The sequence below is a fragment of the Limanda limanda genome, chromosome 8, assembly GCF_963576545.1.
Source record: "Limanda limanda chromosome 8, fLimLim1.1, whole genome shotgun sequence".
Taxonomy (NCBI): Eukaryota; Metazoa; Chordata; class Actinopteri; order Pleuronectiformes; family Pleuronectidae; genus Limanda; species Limanda limanda.
In genome coordinates, this window is record NC_083643.1 from 22,924,964 (window position 1) to 22,944,022 (window position 19,059).

Here is a 19,059-nt window from a genome sequence, read left to right on the forward strand (position 1 = left end):
TGGTAAAGCCTGAGTCATTCAAGGCCTGTGTTTTCACTATATCTGCTGTATTTATATATTGACTAAGAGGCTGCGGTAGGGTTGGGAAGGTTCTCAAGACAATATGAATAATGTTGTGGAGCGCTTCCTCCCCACTCAAGTTTAACACAATCGATCATTTTAATTATAATAATAGTAATAATAATTAGATCAAAACAAAGCTCAGGTTCCCTTCACCAGTTTGCAGCCATTTATGTTCATGATACATAATTAATCATTCGGTTTTGTACAAGCAGCTCACCTAAGGCAGGTTGGTTAAAAAACTTGCTCAAGGGTATCTCAACTGTGGTTTTCTTACTGTTGATTATACAACTCCAAATCTCATTGGTACTCAGCAGTGTAAAAAAACAAATGTGTGTGAAACAGTGTTTCCCACATTATTTAAAAATGCAGACTAATACATAATGAATACAATTTGATGTATTTATAATGAGTAAACAAGTTTCTGAAAAAGACCGGAGGGAAATGAACAAGGAGACATGGAGATGATTCATTATCAGTGCAATAAACCATCGCTTTGATTCACTTCTGTGGTTCAGCTTTGGTTTGAGGCTAATGTTGACTGAACTGAAAGACCAGAGGGAAATAAATACACTTCACATTGTAGTACATATAACACAATATAAAATGGTGCATAGCAAATACACATTTCCTGGTTAATGTCATTACTAAATGGATAATTACTTGTTATCAACCATTGCTGTGACCGGGGTCTAATGCAACTTTTAATATCTTGCCCGTATTAAACCAACAGAAGGTAGAGAACAAAACAGAGGAACAGCAGAACAGAAAATCTACTTATCTTAAATCATTTGGAGTTATTTGCAGAAGAAGGATGCATGAATACATGATGCATGAAGTTTTCAAAGTTTAACAAACTTTTGTTTCTGAAATACTAACTATGAACAAAATAACAATGTTTTGCTTTTCAAAAATAGAGCATCCTATTTTTCTATTATGACAAAAAAAGCTTTTTGAATCCTTTGAATTTTCATCTTGGTAAAGGATGTCAGTGACAATGAACGCTAACCTCCAATCAAAAACCACCAATCAAATGACTATTTATCATCAAGTAGATGCCAAATGGAAGCTCTGTAAATCCATTGAAAGGATGAATTCAGCCGGTTTGATTCCCAGAGCGAGCGTCTACGTCAGTCCTGCTCTACTGTATTAACGGGACAAAGCTTTTCAGGGGGCGGGACCTCCTCCGACTCCCATCACACACAGTAGCTATAAAGGAGCTGAAGACAAGACTGAAGCCAGCACAGTGAGACACACCGACCAAGAGGAGGTGGAGTGTGTGTGAGCGACTGTGTGAATAAATAAGTAAAAAGCAGACCCAGTGAGACACTTGGGTGTAACAGTGTGAACGAGAGGCTGAGCCCAGAGCACAGGAGACAGGAGCACATAGGGAAGAAGGAGGAGGAGGAGGGTGAGAAAGAGTCAAAGAGAGAAAGAGAGGAGAGAAGAAAGCGAGAGGGAGACGTCAGAGCGTGGAACAGGTTCCTTCTGCAGCCCTTAAATCAGCCGCCGCAGACATGTCTAACTTTGCCGGCACCTGGAAGATGAAGAGGAGTGAGAAATTTGATGAACTTCTCAAAGCCCTGGGTAAGCCCTCTGCTGTCTCTTCTCACCCTCTCCTCCCTCCCCTCCACAGACAGCACTGCATCCCGGCGTGAGGTTTGACTATCCATCATGCCCACATAGAAAGAGTCTTTTTTTGTTATTTGGGCTTGGCATGCCTGACTCCCAACAACATCTCATTGTTGGGAGAAGCTCCCTGGGAAAAGGAGGCAAGGGTTTCTTGGGGAGGTGCTGCAGGATTTACAGGAGATATGAAACACTGGATGCTGAATTCCAGCCTAAACAGACATGGTATTGTTATATGAAGAGAGGAGGGGAGAGGGGGCACAACATTATTCATGTAAAGCATTTAAGTAGGGCATGCATTAGCAATGCCAGGGAGGTCGCTGGAGCCCAGCGTTGTTCCCTTGTGTCCCATCTTTTCTCACTCTCTCTCCCATCTTGGTCTTGACTGATGTTTGTGATGGGTTTAGAAACGTTTAACTGGGTCATTCAATTGTGTTTCAGTGTTTTCGTCGGGCCGGGGCGCTGAAACAGGGAGGGCACGGCGAGGAGCTGGGGGTCTTTAGAAGGATTTGGACATCTCAAGAGAGAAGTCCCACTGGGAGTGCAGCAAGCAGCTTCTGCAACTCTCTAGGAAGTGTTGACATCAAACTAGATGATTGTTAGAACTTTTTACACATGAATGGTTTTTCTATTTCAGCCCAAACTGGGCAAGTAGAGTCGAAAAATGAACAGTTTTGGACCAACAATTGACAATCTAGTTACTTGCACATCTCTGCAGCACTCAACGGCCCACACATAGGATTTCTGAATGGAGGATTAGAGATCAAATGTAGCTGCTGGGAGGCTGCAGTCTCCTACCTGCCGTCATGCACTGTGCCATGTCATACTTTAAAGCTGCATACGGTTGATATGCTTCATTGTTCTTATTGTCAACAAAGCCAACAACATGATGCACAGAAACAAGTGGCTGATCCTCCTCACAGCTATTTCCTTTAAGACTGAAATAGTTTGTTCCTGTTGGTGTGCGTGACCTGTACTGCGCTTTAATTTGAATAGTCACAAAAACACTGTTGTGCTTGAAATACCAAATAATATTTATCGGAAGCTGTAAATAGTCCCCCACGAATAGCTACAGTGCTCCATTATTTTAGGACGTTTCAGCCTTTGATAGGAAACAATGAATTAGAAGCAGGCAAGCCGTGAAAGTTAGAAAGTCTTCTTAAAATACCAAGACTTAAAATATCCTTTTTCAATTTTGTAATCCTGTGTCACTGAGAAATCTGTAATCTGAAAGCTGTGAATTTGGTCAGTTTTGAAACAATGCTGCCAAAATAAATAATTCAGCACCTCTCCACCACCGTTTCATGTGGCACCTGCTCTTCTGATATAAGGAGAAATCAGTAACTGAGTCCAGCACCTCACCCATTCACCAGCACAAGAACCACATCTGCCGCAGCAGATTGCTCATTCACTCTTACATAAGGGCTCCGTCGATTGAGAGCTGCGACGGGCGACTGACGTGGATTGCGGTGCCGCAGGGCCGCCACTTTCCATCAAAATCCTCATCAGCATCTGTTGACTCAGTTGACTTCATACTGCAGGATTGTTGTATCCAGAGAGCAGAGGAGCACGCTGGCTGAACAGAGCTGTACAAACCGATCAGACTCACAGTCTGAGAGCAGGCACATGGGTCTTATATGTCTTCATTGGGTCAAAGACTGTACTTCACATCTCATGTTCAATTCCACTGCTAAACCAAAATGTGGATTTTGTAAGTTGTTTGAGCTAGAAAATGTAAATTTAAATGCAATGTAAATTAAAACTCCTTATGAGACAACATTTAAATTCACTAGATCCAGATTTGTATCTGCACCAAATTTTATACAGACACAAAATACTCGTCCCTCAAATATGTCAGACTTTTTCATAAAAATCAATGAACTATTCTCCAAGGAAAAACATCCCATCACTCAATGTTAAAGCAAGTGATAAAATAATTCCTGGATCCACAACTAAATGTAATGGGTTCCTCATTGACCCATACCACATCCTTTCACCAAGTTTCATGGAAATTCATTCAGGTGGTTTTGTGTGATGCTGCACACAAATAACCTAAGTAACAAACTAGCAAACAATTTAAGTAATAAAATAATTACTTAAGTTAAAAATCCAAGATGCTTAGATGTGTGGTTATTACTGTTAAAATAGAAGTCTTTCTTCTGTATGACTATGTACTGCGAATCTTTCACTGTCTGATATAATTTACACTCATTCTGGATGTAGATCAAGCGAAATAATACATTTTTGGTAAAAGCCATCTTTTTTCAATCTCTTCAGAAATGAGGGCAGACTGCTCGGCTCACATAAATATTTAATATTATAAAAACATGTGGTATGATCCCTCATGGGTGGAGTAGAGTTTAAACTATTCAATCAATATGTTTTATTCCTGGGTGTTGCCCCCTCAAAACAAACCTCTCAAAATTGATTATGGCTTACTTTTTCCCCCTTTGCTCTGAAAATCCAAGAAAGCCTTTCAACTTTAAATGCTTGTTGGCAAAATTATAGTCTTTTTATCCTGACTACTAGTGGAGGAGGTCAATGAAATAATAGCTCCAGAAGCCAACTGATTAACAGATTCAGAAAGAGCAAGTCAAAGTGTTGAATGATTGCTCACACTGACCTCAGAGACTAAATTCCACAGATTTCACCCAGTTTTAAGAAACATCTACATTTCCATCATTCTTGGTCAAAAATTAAACTTTCAAGTGTGAGAGACATGTAGCCAGCATATACCCATATGCCTAAAGCTATGGGGCTGAGGCTGGAGAGGTCTAAATCTGGGTGGGGTCCACGGTAAAAAAGGAGAGCAGAAAGACAAAAGAACAGGATCGAAGCTGCTTTGGTGCAAATTGTGAAACCACTAAGATGAAAAGAGAAAAATGTCATCAACTGACCAATACATCACCTCCCTCTTCTTGTGCTGATTTGTCTGTTCCCTTTGTTTGTTAATTTTTTTAAATAAACCAACTTGAAATAAAAGAACCATATACCTGATACAGAGCTACTTTTACACACAGTGATATATGGTCACTTACTATGAGGCAGTAAAAAAGATTTGTCCTTTAATACCTAAATGAATCTTGTTATATTGATATCTGTGACCCCTGTATCAGTTCTCTCTTGTGGTTATGGCCTGTGTTGTTCCTGCTCAGGTGTGAACGCCATGCTGAGGAAGGTGGCTGTGGCGGCCGCCTCCAACCCTCACGTGGAGATCCGTCAGGACGGTGAGCAGTTCTACATCAAAACCTCCACCACTGTGCGCACCACCGAGATCAACTTCCACATTGGCCAGGAGTTCAACGAGGAGACGGTGGATGGAAGGAAGTGCAAGGTAGAGTCACAACACACATGAGTGGAATATGATAAATATGACAAATTACAGTAATCAGATCATATGAATTTCTAATGTAGCATGGAGGTGAAACCCACAGCACGAGGCAACATGTCTGCGTGTTTACAGAATAATGAATTTTATTTATGTAGCACTTTTCCATCCTTGAAGAAGAGTAAAAATCAGACATCCATGCAACACCTATTTTAAACATGACAGCATAGATTACAGATATCTTCCTTTCAAAGAAAACTGTGATAAAGCTTACAGTAAGGTGAGTAATTTGGGATGCAAATAATACTACTAATAATATAAATAATCATTTAATGAAGTATTTCCATAAGTCAGAATCAGGGTGAAGAGTTAAGATCTGGATATTGCAGGTGGTTGTTATGAAGGAAATCTTGTGAGATGATAGAAGATGTTTTCAGGAAACATCAGATGTCTTGAAAGAAACATTTATTAATGATTGATGCCTCAAAGAGAAATTACCTTTGCAGTACATGCATATGAGTGCAACATCACCCAGTTCTGAAGGCTGTCTGAGGGCAGAGCACATTTAAACCCAAACAGACTCACATGATACCTACAGGTCTAGATAAGGTTATGCTTCATCTGACCATATCACATCTTATGTCTTGTTTATCCTACCTCTGTCTTACCAGGAGACAGCTGGTGTAATTGCATGATCTTGAGACCTGAAGCCTGTGTTTACCAAATCCACCGGACACTGTCTGTGTAATCCCTGAGGGCCTCCACCAGAGTATTGGTTGCTATGGTCATTGCTGGTGGGAATCGGGCAGATACGTCCTGACACTTGTCTTCAAGACAAACCATGAGTTATGGTCTATAATAAGAAGCATTAAATGACCAGTGTGAAGAAAGGTACAGAGAAGATTTACGATTCTAAGATTCTCCGCCACAGCACATATCACAGACATGGTGACATTGAAACTATGAAGGAAATCTTCAATGAAGACACATTTCATTAATTTTCGTCTTTGTGGTCTGTATACATTTTTAAAAAAGATCAATGATTTGAGACCCATGCTAACATTAACTTAAGTTGTGCACTTTGTAACACAACCAAAGTCAAAATGTGGACGCTGTAAACAGATGCATTTTATTTTAGAGCATTTAAAACACACTCCTCTTTCCAATATTTGCATATTTATACAGAGCAAAAAGGGCATCAGGGGTTATGTTTATATTAAATAGTTTGAAACATAAACACATTAATCATAAAAATGTCTGTATTGGCTAAAAAGTCTGGTAGGTGCTTGTCAAAGATAAATGTTTGCAAGTCACTAAAGTGAAACATAGGGACATTCAAAAAGATTGTATATTATTGTAACACCACATGAACGAATATTGAGAGAACAATTCACTTTTTGGTAAATGTAGATTTAAGAAAAAAAGGGTATTGACATTGTAGCCTTATTCTTTTATTGTTTTTTTTTTTACCTGAAGAAGCAGTACAACATATGAACACAATGGTGTATTTCTCTGTCAGAGAAACACACACATTTTTTCCACCTTAACATTTACTTTCTGTGACTAATTCTGTTCCTTCATGGGCAAATGAAACATTTGTTTAATCCTAAAACCTGCAGACATCTACTTTCATGTGTCCTCTTCAGAGGTCTCTCTCTCTGTGCTTTTTTTTGTTGAGAGTTTCAATGAAATGAACAACTCCACGTAGTCTCATCTATTGGTATCATGCTCACGCCTGTGCAGCTGGATCAAGGGCAGCTTGGGTTGGGATCACGAGAGATTCTCTCTGAACCTCTTCAGGCCCTGAGGGGGATTTCTCACAGCCCCCTGCTCAGCCAGATGCATACATTGAAATCTTTTAGTTCCTTATTTTTGGGGAGCAAGGTTTAATAAGATTTCAATCTCATAACAAAATCTGCTCTTCTCGCTCTCTCTATGAATTAAAATACCAACTAGAATGGGACTCAGTAGAGTGCATACCTTCCAAGGCCCAACAGTCCACATTTAATTTCACTTTATCTGGATTTTTGTATCTGCACCAAAATGCGCAGATATTCTAGGTATACTAAAAATGCCAGACTTTCCATCAAGATCCAGGAATCATTCTCTGACAAATGAAGGAAAATTCAAAAAAGTTACCTGAAGCCCTGGTTAAAGGGCAGCTGTGTGGTGTTACATTACATGTTATGACAGTGAAGTGGCGGAGACTCTCTTGGAGACTAATCTACGTCATCTTTGATTAGTTACGTACAGAAGATGAAGCAGCTCGATTGACCATCCTGATTATGTGAAGACATATAAACAGGATTTTCTAATAGTAGAGCATCTGTTTGTTTAATTTCTGAAAAAAACATCATAACTCCCCTGTATTTAGGTTTTACTCTTTCAGGATTTTGGTTCTTACTTTGTAAAATAGATTTCCTATATTGACCAACATTTGTTGTATAGATCGTATTGCAACATATGACAATTCAGGCAACAGTAAGTAAAACCTAGAAATTATTTATTAATATTATTTAAATCATTATTGTTTGATATAAACCCAATAAACTTTCACAAAACACAAGAATCTGAGTTTTAAAGCTTGGGATCCATGTGCTGTTGATTTGGTTTATTCACTCAGCAATTTGATTGCACCACAACAATGAGGGGAGTCAGTTCTCCAGAGTTTAGAGACATGATGTCACGGCACAAACACAGTGACACTGATTCACTGAGGGAAATGAGAATCCTGGTGCAGAGGTTGATCTGCTGAGCTGGAGTCAGTGAGGACACAGCGGGTAAACCAAGTTCAGACATAATCGAGGTTTGTCCTCTCACGGATCAGGAGGGGAAGCACGCAGAGCTGAGATAGTGTTACATAAGTTATGCTGTCTGAGAGAAAATGCACTGAGCCTATATATTTTCATTGTTCAGATAATTATAAGGGTTGCGTATCAACTAACAGAGGCAGGTTAAAAAAATATTCTCTGCAACACATTAAACACTTTTATTGTCACGATTATCATCTGAAGACACTGAGTCAGCATTTTAAAATATCCTGAAACCGATTTTCTTCGAGATCTCGAATCACCCAGAGTTGATCCAAATCCTCACTGGAGGATTATCAAGAATTTCTCAAAAACAATTCCCTACAACCGAGAGCATCCTTCACGTTTTTGTCAACTGCTGCTGAAAATGTTCTGTCAGTCGGTAATCCACAGTCTTTGGTGACTGATGAGGTTTTATATATTACGTTTTAGTGACTAGTTTTTCACACTGGCCTGTATCCTCCCTGAAGAAGAGGAAATATGAAATATATACATCAAGCTGTGCTGCAGTATCTGTAAGAGCACACCTCTCAGAGAACCGGCTGCAGAGGCTGTTGCAGTGTTTTATAACAGATGCAGGATGGAGAGGTGCAGACAGTCACCGTGAAATCTGTCAAGCTTCACTTACCACTTTAAATCACCAAATTAAAAAGGTCCTAGCTTGTTACTTCTTTTTGTTTCCTAAATTGTCAGTCAGGCTTTTTGGGCTGTTTCAGTCAGAGCATATTTAATCTAATTCTCATGACAAGACCAACTCCTGTTCAGTCCAGATTTCAACAGCTGCCTTGCTGAAGGGTCACTGAGTAAAACATTGCCTTTTACTCAGCCTCTGCTTAGACCACACAAATAAAAACCAGTCTGAGAACTATGTTGGATAAAGCAACACATGCTTTCCTGAGGTTTTTCTTCTGAAAGGATTGGAGACTTCCTGCCTCTATCCTCTTTATTACTGATACATTTCTGTGCAGAAACATTCCTGGGCAACAGAGAGATGTGATACTCGCTTGTGGAGAGGACATTTATTTCGTGGGAATGGAAAAATATGAAATTGCACGCATGCAGACAGCAGCAGCCTTAGAGATTGGACATACATATATATATATATATTCACATCTATTAACAAGAAACATGGCACATATTCACATACTGCTAAAAGCAAAGATATTGATTTTTGTCTCCACCTTTTGTTTCATGCTTTGAGCTCCATGTTGCAGTCAGAGGGAGAAGAAATGACCTATTTTGGATCCCAGGAGACAGCGTGGCTCCTTTTGTCTGTGCCCTGGAGCCTGCTTGGCAGTGGGCAGGGCGAGACGGCTTCTCTGCCACATGAGGCTTTATCTGCAATGAGGCCGACAAGTCGAGTTGACATCACAGATTTGCCACATACATTTGTTCAGGTTGGAGCTTCAGCATCACAGCATTCGCCTCCTTTTGTTGATAATGCAATGTGGTCATAGAGTTTATCAGAGGGTGACTTGGCTTTATATTCACACACATTTAAAGCGGTTTGCAAGAAGCTGACGAGTTTCATTGTGCTGTAAAATGCTTTCTCACTTTGGATCCTAACTGATGATGAGTGTCACTGAGGAAGATATGGTGGTTTACTGTAGACACTTTCCAAAGTGCATAGTCATTTGAGGTGTTGCTTACATGCAACATATTGATGAGTGCAGCTTTAACTTGTCTAATTCTATCCCCTAAAATGACCAGACCTGCTCATATTAAAGCTATGACAAATAACTTCCCAGTGGTTTCTTTTCAAACTAAAGTGCAGGAGTTCAGAGCCAGAGTTAATTATTCATCATTATCTTAATAGTTTCTGACTGTTCTAATCTATATTGTATATTCCTTATCTACTTTTTGCAAAGACATTGAGGCGGTGGCTGTAAGCTAAATCTGCAGGAAGCAGCGCCCACTGACACTGGCACATGTGCTGGTGGGTTGAGAGGGGGGTGTGGGGTGTTGGTGGAGCAGCGGGCAGGAAAGGCCTAAGTGGGTTTTGGCTGAGGCCGACTGCCCCCATGTTTAAAGGGATTACACACTGATGTGTGGCTGGCAAAGAGCAGAAGGTGTGAGTGCACTGGGATCATGCTCCTCTTCGCACTTCCAGGAGGAGGAAGTGATAAGGTGTTTCCTGTCAGTCGCAGAGGCGACAGAGAAACACCAGACAGGCTTTAGTGCGAGGCGGAATTCAAAACTTTAGAACAAAGATTATTGGTATTTTGTAACTGAGGTCAAATTTTTCCTGAAAAATAACATCTGAGAAGTAAAGCACCGTCTGTGGGGGTGATACAATATTTGTCTCGCTGAACACATGGGATGAAGTGGTTAAGATACCATAAAGCAAATCCCTTCTGGGCAAAAAGACAAATGGAATGTTTTAACCCTGCTTGTTGCTATAGAGACCAACATTTAGCATCTAACATTTAGATGCATGTGTAACTGAATTTGATTGGCAAGAATAATTGAAGTATGTGACGTAGAATTCCGAGGAAGAATTAAATTTTATAATGCACTGATTCTTGAGAAGTTTGACAAAACAGGATCTAATATTGATAAAAAAAACACCAAACTTTAAGCTCAGACAAATTAAACTACATCTATGTGTGTCTATGTACCTTCACCATTATGTGTGTGTAAGCCCTATGTTCCCTCAACTAAACCCTCATAGACTTAATATATTTCTATAATTGACTCAAAAAATGATGCCTTCCCATTGAAAGTTAACTCCGTAAATCGCCACCGTCAGACAGGAAATCTGACGTAATAGGCAGTTTGTTCACAAAACAAATGGAGTTCATGTAGCAGCCAGTTTATTTTCAGTGTGATGCTAGATGCTAACAGATCCTACTTCAGGAAAGGAGAATAAATTGATCTAAACATTCTTATCAATTATCTCAGAAACTGGAAGACGGAGTTGACATTTCATGGTTGTGACAGAGGAAACATCAAGATTTAAAATATTTCAAAAACTTATTTGACCCTGTCTACCAAAGATGCAATCTATAGGTGGAATGTGAAAATGGGTCCTTCAGAGTGACTGCTGCCCCTCATATTGCCTGATTTGATTACATTATGATGAATGTCTGACGGTGTTGACAAAAGTGGGGACACAACTTTGAAACTTTATGAAATATTCGTGTGTCATTGAAAATTATCTTTGCTCTGACATGAGATAAGAATCAGTAAATGACAAAAGGAAGAAGATTAAAGTGTATGTAAAAAGGAACTGATGAGTGGAGAAACAGGATGACAGAGCCCCATCCATGGAGCATGTGGGGTCACTGATTGGTTTGTAAGAACATTTTATGAAATATATTTTATGGTCTTCAAAGTCATCACATCTAAACATAGACTGGGGGCATTGTCACCCATATGCGAAGGCAGTGAAATGATTATAACATGCTGAGGCCAACCGAACATCATCAGGCATACGCATCATCTCTAGCTGAATGTGGGCAGTGCAGGATGTGAAGGAAAATCATTTATGTGGTCTGTTGTCCATAATTGATACACATTCCATCTACTTGTGTGAATTGCTGGTCTGCTGACTCACTGCCAGCCAGGCAGCCTGTATTTTTTGGGGCAATCTATAATTTTCATGTCCGCCATCATGAAGTGGTTCAACACAGCCAGAGTCTCCTCCATCTTTAATATGAAAACTACAGCCAATGACGGCCAAGGCGGGTCAACCACATGGATATTGTTGCTAATGAATTTGCCATGCCCCAAGAAGTGAATGTTTCATTTGCCCCCTTGCTTGCACTGAATGGAAGTGAACGGAAGGCGATGTTTGGCCTCTGCTTCTTTGATCGTGCCCTAAAACTAATGGGACAGCATTCTCCGCCACCATTATGTAAAAACACTGAAAAAGGAAATTTGTATTTCTAACAATGTAGCAGTTCCAGTAACTAATCAAGTGTAACCTGAAGATGTGGCTCAAACACTTAACAAAAAATATTTGTATTGCTTTTTAATTCGTCACCCCTCAGTATGTCTACATGAAGAACAATCCACCCTTGAAAGCTGATCCACTAATCCCCAAATCAATAACGCCAAGATATCTTTCTCCGGGCACGCAATTATGTGGTAAAATTAAGACTGGATTTATGGCAATTCGCTTGTGTATCAGAAAGCAGGTGGACCCAAAGCAAAGAAGCAAGGTTCAGGTAACAAAACAAAAAGGTATTTTAATTAAAACAAAGGGTCTTGCAGAAAAGCAGGGTAAGAAAACAAAGTCCAAAAACAAATTCTAAACTAACATAAACACAACGATAAACAAAATAACAGAAACACAGAGGTGGTGTGACACAAGGAAAACAAGAAGAAGGAAGCCTGGAAACAAAATGTACCGTGGAAAAATGATGTACAGCAAAAGATGACAAAGGGAAGCACAGAGACTTATATAGACAGGAGGGGAGGCAGGGTTGAGGGAACACAGGTGAAACACATGAGGAACAGGTGCATTCGATCATAGGGGCAGGAAACAGGACGAAGGCTGGAAATAAAGCTGGAGATACAGAAGGAGCAACATTTCAAAATAAAACAGGAAAATGAGAACTTAAGGACAAACAACCAAACACAAGCAAAATGTTCATAGTCAAAAAGTGTCAAGTAACAAGGAGTCAACAAAACACAACAAAAATAGACCCCCACAGCATATATCCAAGATGAGCAGTAGTGAAAATAGCCTATTCTCTTATGATCAAGGAGTTGCTGATCCCATCTTTTTGAAAGTGGCACTAACTATATTGCCACTTAGAAAGGCTATGGGGAAAAGTTGTCTGTAATGTAAAATTAAGTTTCTAATTGAAACCGGTCATTTAAGAAGATGAGTATTGTATGGTCAGATTTGATTGGTTCCAGTAACTAAAATAGTTATTAAAGAAAGTACAGCTTGAGGCACTTGACTGTCTTCACACTTTTAGATTTGAATTATTTCGCCTGGTAAAATTATTTGAGGTCACGTTTTGTGTCCTTAGGGTGTAAGTCATAAGCCACTGAGAATGTGAAAAGTGATGAGCAAACACTTATGAGAAAGAGATAATATGGTCAAACTCTGGGAAGAGATAAGTCCGAGGGTGGAGATGAGTGTTATTTTGGGCTCTGAGAGAAATGTCGTATAATCCAACACAAAAGCTATAAACCAAGCAGGAAATGAAATGCTCTCCTGCTTTTTTGGAACAATGTTTGTGTTTCTGATAGGCAATGAAAACGCTTAAGTCTGTCAGTGACTGAACCAAAGCCAAAGGCAGCAGAGGCTTGGATAAGTAAAATGTTACAGAAAACCGAACAGGGTTAAACAAATGACTTGGACGAGCCAGGTGAGTTTGTCTTGGTCTCAAATGTGTGTGCACAAGCTCTGGTGTGTTATTTACTTTAAGAACACCATGTGTGAGAATTTGTACACGAGTTAATGTGCAGAAGAGAGCATGAGAGAAAATCCATCCAAGTCAGAAGCTGACTAATGCTAGCACTAAACTGGAGCCGTAGCTAATTGACCCTCGGGGTTCTGGCTTTATTAGAAAAAAAGAAATCTGGAGGAGGGTTTTAGAAAGCTGGAGAAAAGCCCTGCTGTTGTTCCTCTTGGCAAAGTGTGCAGACGGCAGCCTGCAGGGAACCATCGTGGCTTTGCTTACCTTTGATATGGTGATTAACATTTGCCTCACAGGAACTAAGGCTGCTGCTTCATCTAAAACTGAATAGAGGCGCTTTTTAAAAAAGTGTACAAATGATCAAACAAATAGTCAATGAAAAACGTTACAAATGCACAGTCTTTCTGCAAGTGAATGGAAAAGTTTGGGTTGTCCTGAGTTTTATTTTGTTGAAATGTAAATGATGGATGTTTGTGCTTGATGCTTATTCCGCATATTATCCGGATTTGCACCAAATTGAATCTGGTCATAGATATCAGTTATCTACATATGCCAGGATGTTCATAAAGGTCTCTGGTCTTGCAATGTTAAAGAATGCAAGGAAGAAAAATCTTGGATCCTCCCTAAGTTTATCCAGTCTTTCTTGGCCCATACCCCACCCGATAAAATCAGTTCACTAGTTTTTAGCAATGAAAACATAACCTCCTTGGTAATAGGCTAACTTAGTTTAGTTCAATGGTAAAAAAAAATGTCACATTAATTTTTGTCCAGAACAAACAGGATATAACATAATAATTAATGAGCTTTGGATTTAATAGTTCAAATCAGAGCTTGGTATCAGTACCCAAAATGCCTCACTGTTCCTAGAACAGAACAATTCGTATGCCAGTGCTAATGAAACATGACGTCAGTTAATAGACCCGGAGTGGACCAAAATGATAACTCCTGTGTGTTAACACAAAGCAGTGCCACAGGGTCCCCTTGGTTTTAACCCTGAAAGGCCATTTGAGTCAGTTACTTCAGGACAAATTAGTCCTGGAGCCACAGATTGACTAATCCTGTTGAAGTCATTTGAACTATTATTGAAGCGAATTAGCAGACTGGGATCCAGACTGGCCAAAATACTAAGAGGATTTATATGAGTTTTTCCCCCTCTCATTCAGGCCACTGGTTTATAATATCACATTGCTTTGTACAGTGAGATCCGGTCTGGTCATTAATGACTAAGCATGGCACCAATATTACCTTAAGTATGCTGCAGAAACATATGACCAAAGATGTGTGGACTCCTTAGCTCCTTAAATTATGCTAATGTAGGGCATTTCAGCATTTCATGGCCCGGCAGGAGCAGTGCTGTCTGTGGGAGACAGCGGCTGTGTGGTAACACACAGGGTCTAAAACACGGTGAAAGATTGTTATTAACTTGTAATATCTTCTTCACGATACTGTCACTTATTTACATGATCTGTCTCTTTATTTCTGTACTGCTTTGGCCTCTCTATGTTCAATTCATTGTATAAACATATATTTTTTAGATTTTGATAGTGTTTTACTGTGTTTTCTTAGTCTAAACTGTTAGGCATCTACAGGCTTGCTCCAAAATGTCATTGTACTTGTACTATGACAATAACGATTATTATTGATGGTCATTATCTAAGGCAAACTCAATGCAGAGAGTCAAGGCAGGCCACTGTGCCACTGCATCTGCCTGCCTGACCCTGTGTGTGGTTATACGTGTGTGGTTTCCCTCAGGAAATATCCCGGTAATCCCCACAGGCTGTTCTTGATGATGTTTTTTACCACAACTAAGACCATTGTGTTGACCTTCCCACCTTGTTGTGCCTCCCCCTGCAGAGTCTCGCAACCTGGGAGTCAGAAAACAAGATCCACTGTGAGCAGACTCTGGTGGACGGCGATGGCCCCAAAACATTCTGGACCCGAGAGCTGAACGGAGACGAGCTCAAACTAGTGAGTGCACAGCAGAGGTTTTCTTATTTGAAGCCTCCTGCATGAAACAGAAAGACAAAAGCTCTGAAGTTCCCTGAAATAAGTCTTGTATCTGGCTGAGGTCGATGCTCAACAAAGAGAAAAAGGTTTACAATACATTCCCAGAGTACAGAGACAGATGGGTAGCTTATCCGTATGGTTCATCTGCTATGGGGCTTGTTCTCATGGAGGCTCAAGAGTCTTCACATGCGTTAAAATGGGATTTTCAGGCAGCTAGTGTACTCTGTTTGAGAAACGCTTAATGAAACGAGGCAGGGAGTGAATGAAGTCACCCTGGAGATTCATCCGTAAAGGAAATGAGAGAGGCTGTTTCCCAAGGAGCCAAGCTTTCATCCACCCTGCAGAGAGATGTGAAAGGAGAACAAGAGGAGCTGCTTTGCTGACATCGCAGTAATACCCGCTGTATTTAGCCAGATTAATATGGATAGGAGTCAATGGGTCTAAAGCCCCTCGAAGGATGTGCAGGGGAGCAGTCCAAGATCAACGGACCAGGAGAACAATTCTCAGGGACTGGAGTGTTTTCCTCTCTCTAAGTTCAATGCTCCCACGCTCTGCTTTTGTTTATCCTCGAGTGCTCGTAAGATGAATATCTAACAGGCAAAAGCTTGAAACAATATAAAAAGGTTTAGATTCAGAAAAATGTTTCAGGGAAGTTTGCAGGGTTTTATATAACAAGCCAGGAGCAAGTGCAGGTTGAGGCTTTCATGCTCTAACGGAGATTGATCAGGCCGAGCTGTGACAAGCAGCGGAGTCGCTCTTCTCACCTCACTCCTCCCTGCTGTCACACCGTCCTCTCACCCGCCTCACCAAACTAATGCTGATAGAAATCCTGAATTTCTCCATCGACAAAAAGATCCAGACTCATCCACCATATTGTTTTTACAGATGCTGAAGATTTATAGAATTAAATTGGCTCTCAGCGCGTACACCTTGGATTTGCTGCCATGACAACACTTACAAGTAAATCTGCTCCTCTTCCACCTGAGACATCTGCCCTAGTTGCAGGGCCACGGCAGGATTGACAGTGTCAGTGAGAAAGTAAAGTGACAAGTTCTATGGATGAAGACGCCTCTAACTCCCAGAAATATGTTTGAACCAAGTGGGAGAAATATAGTTTTAAAGATAGATGGGACCGTGTGAAAAAGTAATTTTTCAAATCTGTCTTATTAGAATGCTCAAATGCTCATGTATGCTTTCAAATAGTTATTAGCTGCTGAAATCCTTCATCCTGTTGCTGTTAACTTTGGTCCAGTGTCAAAGTGTTTATTCAGTTTTTTTCCCCACAGAAGCCGAGTGTTAGTAGCAAAAATGTATTCTGCGATCTCGAAAATAAAGTCATGATATGAGAATAAAGTCGTACTTAAGAAGAAGCTCATAACATTATTATAGTCGTAATATCATAAGAAAATTAAACTCGTAAAATTAAAAAACAACTAGAAATGTTAGGAAATAAGCAGCAAGGAGATCCTGTACTTGCAGGGGTTTCATTGGACCTAAAATCTTGAATCGCCTTCATTGAGAAACTATGAAACACCGTTGAATAACAAACAGATGTAACTAAAGATATTCAGTTGACCACTACCTCCTTCCTTCCTCCTCCACAAAAGAGGTAATTTACAGTCTGTGTGGTTCTTTCCTCAGAATAGACTCAGTTTCTAGATCTTTTCTAAGTCCTGATACTTATGATCATGTGGTGCTGATATGATAACACATTAAGTTTGTTATTTGGGAAACATAAATTAAACTATAACTAAACAAAACTCATCTTTTTTTAATGCAGACAACAGACTGATCTTCTGATATTTCCCCTGCAACAACTTAACACCTAGCACCATTGAGGAAACAACATCAGTGAAGTGTAAAGACACCTGCTCATACTCATATTTGCAAGTCGATTAACGTCCAAAACTTGATACCGATAAAAAATAATTACTTTATGATTAAAATCCTGTAAGATTGAAAGCCTCTCCACAGACATTAGTCTTATTTGCACTCAGACAAGCTCTCTGCTTTGGGGCAAGCAACTTGAAAAACCAAAACAAATACAGTTTGAACCTGTGTTTACAAAAAGAAGCCCCCAGACACAGAAAACAGCCCTCAATCACAGATTCAAAGGGTAATTGATCATAAAGTAATGGTCTGATTGTCTTTGGCAGTTCACACTGTAAGTGGGGCACATTTCCATATGATTTGCATAAGCATTTTAATTGGATTAGCCTTTAAAAAAACGAAGTTGAAGGGCGGAGGCGTATGGGTTTTCTGGAGCCAGATCAGCCTGAGATCAAATCTGAAAATGACAGCAGATAACTCACTTCAAGCCTCAGGGGCGTAGATGACGCACTTTCTTTTGGTTACATCATAAAGTTTGCATTGCGGTTAACATTAGATTGATGGCCATCATCTAGTCTGTGATGTCGTGACACAGTTTTCTTCTCTGTGAACTCAAACCCCAATATAATTTTTTTAAGTAAGCCCGTCAACTTTTCCCTTCCCCTTTGAGCAAACGTGAAACCAAGTTTCAGATTCACAAATTTCCTTGAAACAAATTCTGACTACACAATTTTTGGCCTGATTTTCCACTCACCAAAAAATTTCGGAACTTCGGAATTTTGTGACTTCTGTTGTGGTCAGTTAAGGTTATTTCAGACTATACAACTAGGTGGTGCTGTTAATGAACCATAGTAAAAGGCAAAATGAGTAGAATGTGGTTTTTACACAATTTGCCATATTTGAGCTGGTGCTATAATCAAATCGAAAACTGCAGCCAATAAGAGCGGACCAGACACTCCTGTGGTGACAGATCATGTAGTGTGAGGCGCCTGTCGCCAGTCAGCCGTGTAGTGTGAACTCACAATGACCGCAAGACCCGTGATCAGAAGACAGCAAGTTGTGTAGTTTGAACTACACAGTGATCCGACAACTTTGCTTAAGTAGTTCATTCATCAGTTTCAGTTTAAAGACTTTTAAAGACCTAAGTGTTTGTACTTAATGGAAATGACAACACACACAGTCTCCCTAATTAATTTTCTCTCCAATTAATATTTTTGCATGTCTTTGTAGTCTTTCGCCAATAGTTAGTACAAAAGGGAACAGCCTCTAATCGAGGGCGTTCATCTGTAGGCACAGTTGTGTCCAATAACTGTGTGAGGTGGGCGGGAGTTTGGGTTAGAAATTTTATAGAATTTTATAGGTGTTTATAGAAGCTGAAGAAAAAACAGCTTTGAGGTGTGAATCTCATTGAACTGACTGTAAAGGCCAATCTTTATCATGGGTCTAAAATCCTGAAATGTGTTTTTGTTCCTTCCAGACTTTCGGGGCCGATGACGTAGTGTGCACACGAGTTTACGCTCGTGAATGAAGCTCTGCAACCTTCATCAGGACGAGGCAGAAACCCAATTGGACACCACAACTTGTTTAAAACCCAACCACCCTCTGTCAAGCTAACACATTTGCAAAGTATCCTGTGTAATCTTCAGGCATCAGCCTGCTATAGTCTCCACATACAATAGCAATGTCTCAGTAATCTGTTTATTTGTAGTGAGTATTGTGTCTGCAGTACCGTAGCTGGATAGCTCAGTGTTCATATCGGCAACCCCTGATGTCAGCTGTTTACGTAGGATTTAGTCATCGTTGCATTGATAAAGTATTAATGTTTGATGACAGGAAACAATAAAGAGATGAAACAAACGGTATCAGAGCCTCTTTCCTGATAATACACATATATAAATTAAAGCATTGCTATGGGCTTTTCTTGTTTAAAACTTGTGATCCAGTGATGTCCAGTAATACTCTTCCAAAATCAACTGTGGATTTACTCTGTAAATCAGGGGTGATGAACGTTGTACCTATT

General features: G+C 39.9%; 1 protein-coding gene across 1 annotated transcript; it reads left to right on the plus strand.

Annotated features, from left to right (window-relative positions):
- The first annotated feature begins 1,577 nt into the window (after window positions 1-1,577).
- On the plus strand, window positions 1,578-18,567 carry crabp1a (cellular retinoic acid binding protein 1a). Its single transcript, XM_061077037.1, has 4 exons — window positions 1,578-1,647; window positions 4,845-5,023; window positions 15,057-15,170; window positions 18,517-18,567. Exons 1-4 carry the CDS (start codon window positions 1,578-1,580, stop codon window positions 18,565-18,567), a joined length of 414 nt encoding a protein of 137 aa, XP_060933020.1.
- Window positions 18,568-19,059: the final 492 nt, after the last annotated feature.